The following is a 13,719-nucleotide window of genomic DNA, read 5'->3' as shown; positions in this document are numbered from 1 at the left end:
TAAAATCTTTCAACTGCGTTCTCGTGGGTATATTTCTATGAATATTTGTACAGCTAGAACCTTAATCTATAATAATTACACTAAACCTCAAGCAAGAATTATTACAACTTAGCTTTTGTTCCCCCCACACTCTTCCAAAGATGCTGAGCTCTCATTATCTGAATGTGAAGTCATGCTTATGTCCCAACAAAATGAATAACAAGGGGAGCACACAGGCATGCACATCCTGCTCAGCCCCCAAAATGAATAATTTAACATTTGGATTCAGTGGTGACCACAGGGGCACGAGGCAGTTTGTCCATATTTGTGGTTTTTGGTGCATTTTTGTCCAAACCTCATTGTCTCTCTGAGTATATTCATTGATAACTAGTAAGCAGTTTCTGCTATTTATTGCAGTTGTCAGTTTTGCCGCTCCTTGACCCTTTACCTCTGGATTTTTTTAGCCAATCTGTGCACATACTAGTCTTTTGTTTATTTTATTCAGGTTGTCACTAGAGTGCAGGTGAGGATGTGCTGCATAAAAATTGTATTTCATTTTTATTTCATGCTTGAGCAGACATTTTATAACAAGAGGTGTGGATTCAACTTTCATAACAAGCTGCTGAGAAGAAATAGGGTTGTTTTTTTTTCAAGCTTTTTAAGAAATAGTTTTCTTCAGCTTAGCACAGCGGTTTGCGCACTTACCGTGTTTGTTTGCAGCTTGTATGTTTTTAACCTTAGTGAAGGCTGGGAAAAGTGTTTACATGTGTGAAGTAAGCACACAGTGAGACTTGGTCCTTGTCCCCCCCATGTGTCTTCATGCTGGTCGGTATATGTCATGCCTATGGTGCCGACAACAGGGCTCAGTGATCTTAACACCAACTGTAAGCTTGTTTTCTCTTTAGCCTCGGACATGACATTTACCTTTATGCCTCCCTGGCGGCTTGCTTGAATATCATACTCCTCTTATCTTGCATCCCCTTGTGTGTGTGTGTGGGGGTGTGTGTGTGTGTGTGCGTGTGTAAGAGAGTTTAAGCTTGTATTTGTGTGTTTGCAGCTTTCTCCTGAATAGTTATGAGTCTGTATCTGAATCTGCACACCTGCTCTGTCTCTTGAAAAGCCTTTGGATAGTTAAGTGAGCAGGAACACTTGCTGAACATCGTGCCAAAAGGTTGAGATTTTAACTCGGGGATTAAGCTCAACCTTTTTTTTTTATATAAGGTATTCAGATTGGGAAGTGGGATTATTGGAAGTGGAAGGGATGAAAGGAAGATGAAAAGCGATTGCTCATTTTGGCTCAAACGCTTTGCACCAGGCGTGCGGGTGCAGAATGGTAAACAGTAACAATAAACAGTTTTGTAGCACTTATCTCACTTGTTTGTGTGTGCTCTGTATTTGTTTTGTTGTATTTGATGCAGCATGTGGTAGAACACACAGAAGGAAAATTCACTTCATTCTTGCAGATACATCATATCTACTGATGTAGCTCAGCAGAAATGTTGCATGCTTCTATTGCTTTTTCTCTAAGGCTTATCAAAGTAATGATGGACAAGTCCATTGTTTAGTTAAAGTCCCATATTTATGTTATGCTTGTGATACTTTCTGATAAATTTGTCATAAAATATTGTGTGTATTATCTCTTCTAGCTGCAAAACCTGAGTGTCCTGGATCTGCGGCACATCTCAGAACTGAACAATGAGACGGTGATGGAAGTGGTGAGAAAGTGTCGGAAGCTCAGCTCCCTAAACCTGTGCCTCAATTGGAGCATTAATGACAGGTAGGTGATGTGCATTTTCGGGTCAAATGATGCAGTGTAACTCAGAGGACTCAACAATGTCAGTTCACCTCAATTTGATTTCTTTCAGATTAATTTAATTCATTGTTCAGTATAATGTTAATCCATTCTATTCTTAAAAACCTGTTCAGTTCCCTTGTGTCCTGTACAAATCAGATCAATGTGATTCAGTTCAATTTCATCCCAGTGCATTCATTTGATTTTTCTTCAGTTTGTTTCTGTTTAATTAAATTGAATTAAGTACAACTCAGTGCAGTACATGTTATTTCAAATCACTAGTTTGTTACAAATCACTTGCACTAAATTTTGATTTAGTTCAATTCATTTGAATTCCTCTGAGTATTTTGCCATTGTTTTTTTACTCAGTTCACTTTTTTCAATCATATTTAACTCAGTTCTAAATGTTTTAGTTCAATAAAGTTTAATTGGGTTCAGTTAAATTAATAGCCACCCAGGTCAGACCTTAATATTTATTTGATTTGCGTATCAATGGCAGAAAGAGTTCATCTTGCTCGTTAAATATATTATTTTCATTCAGAGCATCAATGCATTTCACTTAAATTTCAATAGCCTAGTAATAATTTCCTCCCTTTGCTTTGTTCTATTCTTTTCAAATGCTTTCAATTGTATGAAATCCTCTTTAATGCAATTTCAACTTATTACCCTTTTATTTAGTTCAGCTCAGCTCACTTAGCTCTACTCTTCCCATTAACTCAGTTTATTTTAAACAAACAATTCATATCCAATTAAATATGAACCTATTTACTTTTAAATTAATTTAGTTCATTGAGTTTGATCCAAAATAATCCAGTTTAATCCAGTTCCTTTCACATTTAAAGTCAATTACTTATGGTCTCATTCAGCCTACAATAATATAATCTACCACCTAATACTTAATAAGTAATACATAAAGCATTACTTTGAAGAAATCATGATGTGTGTAAAACATATGGTATGATGTTAAAACATTTACATGTGGTGGAGCAATAGCTAATCAAATAGCAATAGCTAATCATCAATATCATTTGTAGGCAAATGATATTAATTTTCGATTAAATTCACAAACAACAATGAATGGATGAGATTTGGATGCGAATCTTACAAATATTTCAGTTTCACTACTTTTATATGCAACATGGGAAACTTTCAGTATTTTTCACAGAAAAAAATGCCTTAACAGGTAAAAAATTATGGATCAACTAAAAATGTACTCACTTTGTTAAAAATTTTATAATATTGTGTGTCTTTGTTTTTCTGGTTATACTGTGCTTGTTCGTCTTCCTTCTTTTCTTGTTTTTTGTTTTTCCTCTCTCATTTTGGGAGAGAGTCGGCACCGTGCTTGACAGCAAGAATAAACCTTCTCCTTTTTTATTTATTAGCTGGTGTTTTATTCATACATTTCTATTTAATCTATCGATTTGTAGCTAAGGCTTGGCTGCTGTCTGTATTCCCATTTTAGCCCCACAGTGTGAACACAATATTGGATGTACGCAGTGCGTAACAACGGGTGTGTATGAATGTGTGGGGGTGTGCATGCGTGAAATCCTTCATGTATTATTGAATGTACATTCAGTGTTTGGTAGGAAGGTTATGGCAAAACCTTACATGTCCCTTATAAATATTTGAAAAAGCTTATTTTGGTAAAACTTCTGAAAAAATACAAATGTGTTTTTCAGTTTTTCACTGTTCAAACTTTATTTTAAAGCACATTTATGTTCAATCTTATTTTATTCAAGACCACTTTGATTCCTTAATTTATTCAAATTTTAATTTACTGCACTCATTAAGGAGATGAGTGCAGCCTGGATTTTAAAATGAATGAAATTGAAAATGGTGTGTGTGGTGCAGTTTCTGCTGACTGCTATGGCAGCTTACAGTGGGTATGATGTATTCTGTATAAATTAGCACAACCAGTAAACAAAATGCTAAAGACCATGTCTAACTATTGAGGACCTTAAAAATCTATCAGACAAACCAAATTTATTCCTTCCTCTACATCATTTTACTTACTTTTTCAGTGTAGAGGCCATATTTTGTAGTAGCTGATTACTGGATTGCCTTTATGTACAATTTAATTAAGAGGTACTTTTACAAATAAACTTTTGACCTGAATCTGACAATTTGTTGCTGAAGAGTCCACTTGGCAATAACAACAACAAAAAAATCCAATCTATACCCAGAAAAACACTGTATAAATATAGTATCAACATTGCATAGTGGGGATGTTGTTGCTAAATGAAAAAGATTCAAATTTTCAGTATCAGCAATGTGCTTAAAATGAACACAGAGAAAAGATGAATTGTCAAAGAAACAGATGGCATGAATAGAAAAAAAGAACATTATGTGGAAATATTAAATCAAATCATCAAGACATTTTCAAGGACTTAATATGCAAATTGGTCTTCTAAATGGACACTACCACAAAGTCAGTTACACAATAGATTAAGGCCAATGTCTTAACAATGTCAGTGTTTTGGAGTGACTATCATAAAACCCAAATCTCATTCTTGTTTGTATCCTGACCTGAAAAATGAGACAAACAAACTGGTGTTAAAAGCCTGGGGAACTACTCTTCATATATTTAAAGTCATACAGTTTAAATGGCAATTCCATAGAATAATAAGGAAATGTGTTTTAACCTTTAACTTCCAACAAAGTTTTGTCAAAACTTTTTTCACTCAATTATTCTGTCATGATCTAAAGCAGGAAACGGTCTGTCTGGTTTAAAGTTGGGCAAGAAAAAAAGCGATTCCTTCCCTTTTATGCTGCATATGTCAATATTTGGTTTCAAATATCTTTGTGTGGGCTTTGACAAGGTCTCAAATGGACATCAGGAAAAGTACAGAACAGATAAAGACACAGACGTAACTTCACCAAAATGTTCAAGACGTCACGGATGGAAATTCCTTGAAGGTCTTTTTGAAATGTTCAAACTGTCAGTGTGTCTTACAAAAAGAGATGACGAGACACTTGAAACTGGTTTATTTGCCTCAAAGTTTAAAAGGTCATGCGTTCATCAGGATCACTACTGTTTGTAACCAACACACACACAATTGACACACACATACACATTCAAGCTGCTTGCTTGTCGTCAGTAAAGACGAGAATGACTCAACCCTGGTTCACATTGGCTCTCAGAGGGTAGAGCTGGGTCAGCCTGTGTCTGTTTCAAACTGATGGCAGTGTGCTGCGAACAGGTAAACAGGCAGAGGAAATGACCCCTTATTTCCAAGACCAATTTGTCCCCCAACTAGAAGCTATTGAAGATATAGAGCTCGGTGGGAGGTAAAGCACATCAGCCATTTCTTCCCCTTTCCTTCACCCCTTATTTAAACAGTGAAACAAATAAATAAATGTGGTGTCCTCTGAGGGAAACCATTGCCTCAACAATAGCAGAAAGCAGCATCCCAAAGTATGAAAGCGAGACATAATGATCAAACACCAACTTCCTATCGTCACAGTCCGATGGGTAGGCTGGTGGCAGTGGGATGCCCAATTCTTTTGGTCACCGTCATTTCTTGGGGAGAGAAGAAGCGCTGTTCTGCAGGTGGGCAGTGATGGTGTTGTTATTTCTCTGTTTCTTCTTCCAGAGATGATGAGACTCCAAAGTGGGATTGTGTTTTTCAAATCTCATATTGCTCAGAAAATGGGGAGCGATTCATGAGCAGAGGGTAATTGGAGACCAAATGCCTGTGTGGGCTTTTCAGAAACTCACTGAAACAAAGTTGAATAGTTTTCTCCACTTTACCCTGAAGTGTTTGGAATGTCTCCTACTGTGTCCATCTATCTAAAGACACACCTTTTCTTGTGCAAAGTAACAATATACCAATATACCACTATATTATAATTTATTCCAATCCAGATTAAGATTCAAACAAGTTGGGAGGCTTTAAAAAACTCTTAAGTGGATGTAGTGAAAGTGAAGAGGCCCAGATTGTGTTTGACTCCTTGGTCAAACATAATGTCTATGTTCGTATGTGTACTCAACCCAAGTCAACTTTATCAGCCAAAAACTCCCAGACTTAAATGCAAATCAGTAATTATCTCAAAGGTTTTTAGAAAATATCTGTGCAACTTCTGTTTATTTTTAAAAATAAAAACAGTATTTTTTCGTGTGGTTTTTAAAGATAAATTGCATTTCCCTAAAACCGCCCTGCTTTATCCATCAAGTGACATTTTGATGGCAGCAGACTGAAGAATCCAGAGCTCTAGTTTAGTTAGACATATGATCTCTGTCATATGACCATCTGGATCACCTTGAAGTGATTCTTAGCTTTCAAGTAGATCCTTGACTGACTGTTTATATCAACCGTATCTCGTCAGTTCCTTCAGCCCATCACGATGAATCCATCAGGGTTCTGCTTTAATGCAATCCTGTTTTAACTTAAGCTTATTGGTAAGTCACATTTTGGCAGCACACAATTTGGGATGTTTTAAATTATAAAAACATAAAACAATCAACAAACATTACAGTTTCTCAAATATCATTATGGAAAACCACGGGCTTCTGCTTCGTGTTCTGTCTTGGACTCTTGGTCGTGTCTCTGTTGTCCTGATCAGATGCAAGACAAGCGGATCACACAAGTACTGTCTGCCTAGAGGAGGATAGAAGGCTATTGGATGTTAAGCTGCTCCTCAGTTGGAGTTCAAAATCAGTCTGAAACACTATCTTCCTAAAGATTAAATAAGATTTTGCTGAATAAAAGTCCAACCGAATTATGAACAAATGGATCAAACTTGTCTGTACACATGATTGGGTACAGCTTCTGGTTAATCAGGTTGGCTGGTTTATCATTGGGTCAGTCTCTCTGGCTTACACTTTTGTGTCTTCTGTCTTCTTTCATCACTCCAGTACACCTCAGCTCTCAGAAATACAGCAAAGACTTTTATGCCTCATATGCATTAGTTAGCTCTTTGAAAAAATATTTTTTGAAACCCTTGTTTGCTTTTTTCTGTACTCTGCATAGTTCTAAAACCTGTCAAATAATATGTACCGGTAACTTTAAAATAAATACACAACTATTTGCTGATTTACAACATTTTCAAGTATTTTCATCAGACATAGCTGATTGGTCTGTTACTGTCCAGTAAAGTTAAAATAACTATTTTTAAGCAAAGATGTTAAAGCTGAACATGTTTGAGAGGAGTAGGGGAAAGATTTATGTCCATTCTCTCTCTGATTATATGTGGGTTTCTGTGCAGGCTTTGGTCAGTTTGCCTTGCAGTATTTCCTGAAACCAAATTCATGAATTAAGTGAGTCATTTTATTTTATGAGGCCTCTATTGTTGGAGACTGGGTGTTTCCCAAAAACTTAGACGGTCTCACCCCTCTTCCTCCCTTCCCCTGTTTATTCATCTGTCTTTCTGCTAGCTTCATTCAAACAAGGGGAAATCAATATTCATCCATTTTACCTCCTTTGCATTTTACTTGAGGCCAACATTTGCTGCATATCTCCATCACTTACTGTACGAGCATCACAAATCAGCGCTCAAATTGGCTGTTTTACATTTTTGTCCCCTCCTACGGAAATCAAGCTAGATGAAGGATTACAGAAACGCTCTCTCCTATGACTTGGGGAAGCTTATAAAGGAATAAATAATTGGGGAAATATTCTCCCAGAAGCAAACCTTTTCAGAAACATTTTAACATTCGCAGGTGTTTGCACTGGAGATGCTTTCCAAATAGCCTCTGCTCCAGCCAATTGGCAGATGTCACAATGCCCGGAGAAGTGTTAAACCTTCAAATCAGATGCTTATGTGATAAATCAGTGTGATCAATGATGTGTCAAATGATCATTTGTTTCTCTTCTTTGCATGATTTTGCTCAAACGATCAGATTTTATGCATCAACATTTGAATGTTATGTTATGTAATATTTAAAGGAGCTTCAATGCAGTAAAAAGCATTTCTTGTTTGAAGTTATTGAGTTGGAGTTCAAATGACACCAAAGTGAAATGGTGATGTTATTGTCAGTCAGTATTTGAATGTATGTTTGATTTATTACATATTCCATCCATTAACTCCCATAACAAAGAAAGGGATAACTCTAAATACCCTCTTTGTTCTGTTTTGCTGTAAATGGTTGGGCAAAAAAGAGAAGTCATTACTATGATTACAATATTAAAATATGACTTTAGAAATGTTAAACTTTATGTCCAACAGTTGAAATCTTCCTATATTTACCTCCAACAAAGACTCATGGATTAGCATCTGCGTATAGACTTGACATGAAATAAGAGGTCCAATTTACTTTCAGTATATTTGTTTCGCATGTTTTTATTGTTTTTATTAAAATTACTACCATGTCAAACTTATGCTAAATACAAATGGTAGTAGGAGCGAAATAAGACAAACATAGTGATTTTATTTTTTTCTGGTAAATTAAAATCAAGATATCAGAATTTCTCAATATTAAGGTGTAGCCTGTAAAGAAACAAATATAGCAGAACATCTGTGTCAATCTTTTAATCTTTTTTGTACAATTTTTCCCTACTTGTGTCAATTATACTTGACATTTCTTAACCAAGACTCAAAGTACTTAATTATCTAAGGGGAACTGAGAGTGTTTCATTATTGAAGGTTCACACTTCTCAGGCTCCCTGGAAAGGTTTGGTTGTCGGGCTACTTGTGTTTTATGGGTCGGGAGGAGGCTTTTGCTCCAAAGGCATTTTGTGGGCTCTTGCCGCAGGAGTATGGGGTGCCGGAAATCCTCTGTAAAGCTTTCTGGCCCTTTTATAACTGAAGCAAAATCTGTGTCTGCATTCTCAATTATTGTGGGTAGACTCTGCTGGGGCAAATCCTTGGTCTAGATTCTGTTTGTAAAAGTTGTGAACGGTACCTGAAGGCATAGTTGAGAGAGGAAGGTGTCTGGTTTGGGAACACCATGGTCTCATCTTTGTAAATAGTGTATTTTTCTTGGCATTTTCAGGCCTGGATCTTCAGCATGCACTGAGGTTTGCAGCCAACTGTGAGAAGGCTGGGATGAAAATAATTCCCTCTAAGTTTATGGTGATGGTTCTCAACAGGATACATGTTTACTGCTCCCTCCCAGTTGGGAAGCGGTCTCTGCTTCAAGCAAAGAGTTTAGCTATCTTAGTGTGATGGGCACGAGTGTGGTAGATGGATAGACAAATTTGGGTTATGTGTACAAATGCTGGAGCTGCCCCAAGTGTTTTGCGGTGCAGAATGAGCTGAGCAAAACAGCAACGCTCTAGATTTTCCTGTTTGTCTTGTTAAGTTTTCAAATACCTTTGCAGATTTTCTTAATTAAAGAGATTTGAGTCAGCTTGGTCCTTTACTTATATTTATAAGAAGAATCAAGGTAGGAAGTACATACTCAGAAACAAGGACCAGTTCCAGACAGGACAATTTAATGCACTAGCTGTCAGTCTCAGCTTTATAGTTTATTTTTTACGTCAACAAGATTTGTCCATAATTATTTCCTGACCTAAATAGATACATCACTGACTTTTGTACCTCAACAGTCTGTGTTCCCACTCTCATTTATGGTTATGAGATATACATCACAATCAGAAAAACTAGATTCTGAATACAGGTGGCTGTTAAGGTGGTGTGGTCATCCGATCAGGAAGCCTACTGGCTGCCTGCTGTTGCACATTTTTCGCGACATTTAGAGAAGCAGCACTCTCTAATTGTCATATATTAGAAATTGTTATATTTACAGCTAAAGACAAGACTATAAAAATACAGACTATAAAACTGATGCAAAACAATGCTGTACAATAAGAACGGGCAGGATTTCTTTTATAAAATATATCACTTTGTCTCTGCTTTGGGAGATCAACAAGTTGCAATGTTTTATCATCTTAAACTGTCACATCCCCCACCGCTATTTGAAACTATGTCATTTAATAAGCTGTCTAATTTGTTCAATCAGAGTTTATTAATTCCACCCACCCTTCATTATTTCCACCCACCTTTGAGATTCAGGTTGAATAGTTTCAGCAGCATTCCTCCACCCTTACTGATGGCTCCAACATCTGGTGCTGAGCTGCCTCTGTTTAGTCTATTAAAATTACAAAAGGGAAACGGTCACATCCTAATGGAAATGTCCTTTTAAGAATCATAATTACAATATATTTCTCCAGGTTCTTGACACCACTGAATTTCTGGCACAGCTTTGAAACCACAAACTCCCTTTCTGATTATGCGTGTGCAAAGAAAAAAACATTGGTTTATGAGTTAGCACCTTCTAAAAGCTTACAGTTAGGGTTATAGCTCAGGATTACGTGATAATATTTCTCCTTGATAAGGCACAACTAATCCTTTTGAAACATATATAATGTATGTGGTAAATCTCAAACATGAGATTATTTGAAGGGTTTACATCTGATTTCAAAGCCTCAGCTTGGTACTACACTCAGATTTCCTCTCACAAACTATTTCAGGTTATCTCCTTCTCTTTGGGTTTGTCAGATTTGTCTCAAAATGTCACGGAAAATGTCAGTGTAGCCTGAATGAGACATTTGTCCTTGTCTTGTTTCTTTACCACCTGTCTGTCCTGATTTGAGGAGGGCTGCTGTGGAGCCTTCTCTTGTGCTTGTCACTTTTCTTTTCTCTCTACTTGTATTTTCACACATCCTGCACAGAAGAAGGTTTTCTTTTATTCTCTTCCGGCTGCGCATTTGAGCCCCCGACTCAACACTGTATTTGTATGATTTGTAAATTAGCAACCCAGGCTTTTCTTTTATTTACTCGGGCTTGCTGTGTTGGAGCAGATTGGCTGTCAGCAAAGATCAGAGTCCTGCTTAGCAGAGTGAATACACAAGTAGAACCGGTGTTGCCCAGTTGTCAAACATGATGTGAAGAAAAGGTCCAGGAAAAAAACCTTGAGGACTAATGGAGACAGAGTGATTAGGCACGGCAGATGAACCTGTATGCATGCAGAATATTTGCTCTTCATCTCTTTCTCAGTTACACCTTTCATTTCAGATTTTAGACTCTTTGCTCTGCCTCTCTTTCACACTTCGGCTACCCTCTCTGTTTATTCTTCCTTTCTGTCATGCACACAAAGACAGAGGCGATTGTTTCTGGCAGGTTGCTTGTGAAAGTGTGCTGTGATAAACATGCTGCCTTGGTTATTAATTTTGAGTAATGGCGGCGTCAGACTTGGGTGCCTTGATAAGTATCAGAGACGGAGAAACGTTTGTGGCACGGCACAGACACACAATGAAGGCAAGCAGCTGGAGCTTATAGACTGCTGCCATTATGTTCAGGCACGGATCTGAAGTGAAGTTGCACTTCTCTGCCTGCACTCCCTGAAATAAAATCCTTGTGGAAGTAAAATATACTATAGCAAATCAGTTCCATGAATGACTATCAATACTAGTCCAGAAACAGTGTTTAGAATAAAATTGTCTTCTATTATTGTAGTATAATCTCACGTTGCAAAAATGTTTGTCAAATTCAGATTTGTCTATATATTACTAGTAGGGAAGCAAATCACATATTAAGAAAAAATAGATTTTTAACCTGCCTCTGAAATGTCACACATTTTGGTACATGTAGCATTTCTCTTTCAAATTACACTTTTTTTATGTTGAGTAAAGGTTTTAAAAACTTGAATCCATGACTTTTTGTTTCTCTGGACTATGAACCACATAGCGGCCATTTTCTCTTGGCCACTCTTCAGAATGTGAGTTGTGTGATTAGCGTGCCAGTATTTCTGTAAATCAAAAGGTTTCAATAAAGATACACTATTACTGACAAGCATTGAGAAATTAATGAGCATATATTGTGTTTTGTTTTACACCACAGTGTACAGAAAAGATTTCCCAGTTAAGCAGTATTATGTGTTAATAAGAACAAAAATATTACCGATTTGATGCTTTTAAGTAACATAGCAAAATGTATTTTAGATATTGTTGCTAACAGACGGCTGTTTAATTCCTCTCTACTGTGTAAATCATATATGTCAGTCTCCCTAATAAAGTTTTTTTTTCCACTCTTAATCAGAATTGAACCTGCTATTGTACATTAAATGTATATAAAAATATTTTCTGGCAAATTCCACTATGACTCATCAAAATTCATTACTAGGGAAACCTGGGCATCTTACAGCTGTTGAACCAAATGTCTGTGTAAAGTCATCTTATATGAGTCATTAGTGTGACACTGAAATGTCGCTAAAAATCTATGTTAACCAAATTATTGAAGTGCAACACTAAGATTATTGGTTTTATTTGATACTCTCTGCCAGACATGGAAAAGAATTGCATCAGTGATGCAGAAGAACAGCAGAGTAGTTCATTTTTAATGCAAGATGTCTGCTGGCTGAGCGTCTTTAAGATGAGCATTATATTCCCCACCCCTATTTTTTAGTGTGCATGTTTCAGCTTATTAGGGAGTGAAGGTCATTTTATTTTCACTTTTTTTATTTAATCAGTTTTTTTCTTCTCCCATTTTATTATTATGAACCTTCATAATTTTGTAACCATGAATTAAATCGACTGAAGCCAAAACATTGTTGGCATTTCTATCTAAATATTTGTCATCCAAATTTGCCCTTTGTTTTATTTTGTGCTCTTACCCAGGCGGTGCCACTGCCTCTTCTTTGCCCAGAGACACTCCTGTATTGTTGCAGTGCATGCGTGTTCACTCAGCAGCTGAGTGTCTGGGTCATTTACAGTGATCCTAGTCACTCAGAATAACCAGCTATGTAATGTAATCATGCAGAAATGTTCTCATAAAGTGCTCTACCGGCCAGAAACCGAAGCAGTGGTTTGTAGTTGGCAACACCTCTATGGAGGCTCTCCGATGTTCTTCAGAAGAGAGGGCAAAATTCTTCTATTTAATTCATCAGCTTTATAAATTACTTGTAGAGCTCAGTTCTTTACCTTCCTTCCTTAAGAGTTTTTGTTCATTGTGCATTTAATTGTCCTCCTAAGAAACGCTTGGTTAAATTGGGCACAAAATGGTGCAAATGGGATATTAAATTGAGTCTGACACAGTTATGCAGATGTAAAAAGTTCAGTGTATGAGTAATTCTCCTTTTTAGCAAGCCAAATTGGCTTCGGGTTTGTGGAAGCGTTTCTGTTTTTCTGGTCCAGATTGCTGTGTCCGACTTTGTTTTGTGAATATGTTTGGCTTACAGGTGGCACACAGCGGGGGCTCTGCCTTATTATGGTAATCCATACTGTGGGGTCAGAAAACGGCCAGTATGATCTAAATGGTAAAGAGACCACGGGGCTTGGCTGCCCTTGTTGCACCATGCTGGAGAGCTGGCGTTTAGCCTCTATTTGAGGACCAGAACTGTAATTTTCTTTTTTTTGTGTGTGTGTCTTTTTGAATAAAACAAAAGGCATATTCTATTATATGCTTATTTCTTTATCATCAAATGAGCACATGTCCTCATGGCCTTGTTCCACCTCACTACCTCTTTCTATAATAGTCCTCTATTCTTTTCTTGTGTCGCTGTGCTTCCCCTCTTTCCTTCCTGTCCCCACTTCCCTCCTTGTCTTCCCTCCCTGAGCATTGCCCCCATTCCCTATGTTGCTCTGATTTGTGTGATCTGCCTCCTTCTTACCCACAGCACATCCGTCCGCCCCACAAATGAGAGCAAAGGGGAGAACACGACTCAGGGCCCAAGGAGCAGGGTGTAATGAAGCCTGCCGTAATGAATTTACTGCTTTCCATTGAGCCGCACCGTCCCATGTGACGGACCAGCACCTCGGCCATTGTGTTGGAGGCCTCCCTCTGCTCTGCTACCTGTTTGTCTGACACCTTTGTAATTAGCCGCTGCTATTCAGGAGAGTAATTGCGTATTAAAGGGAGTGTTCTGTTACGGAAGTCTCCAAAGTGAACATTTTTATGCAAATGTTCGAAATCGGGCTTAGATTAAGAAAATTACTAAAGGTTTTTTAACGTGTGGAGAAACAGAAGAAAGGCATTTTCTACCAAATCAGAAGAAAAGAAAGTGAGGGTAT

At 37.3% G+C, this 13,719-nt stretch overlaps 1 protein-coding gene across 1 annotated transcript in view; it reads left to right on the top strand.

The window, feature by feature from the left end:
- The window catches only part of fbxl17 (F-box and leucine rich repeat protein 17), a 246,645-nt gene that overhangs the window by 86,288 nt on the left and 146,638 nt on the right, over window positions 1-13,719 (top strand). Inside the window, exon 8 of the mRNA XM_005795045.3 lies at window positions 1,626-1,756. Coding sequence (XP_005795102.1) covers window positions 1,626-1,756 — 131 coding nt within the window. The remainder of the gene's footprint in view (window positions 1-1,625; window positions 1,757-13,719) is intronic.

Source organism: Xiphophorus maculatus, chromosome 12 (assembly GCF_002775205.1).
Source record: "Xiphophorus maculatus strain JP 163 A chromosome 12, X_maculatus-5.0-male, whole genome shotgun sequence".
NCBI lineage: Eukaryota > Metazoa > Chordata > Actinopteri > Cyprinodontiformes > Poeciliidae > Xiphophorus > Xiphophorus maculatus.
The sequence above is the reverse complement of the archived record's forward strand: the minus strand, read 5'-3'. Positions and strand labels throughout refer to the sequence as shown.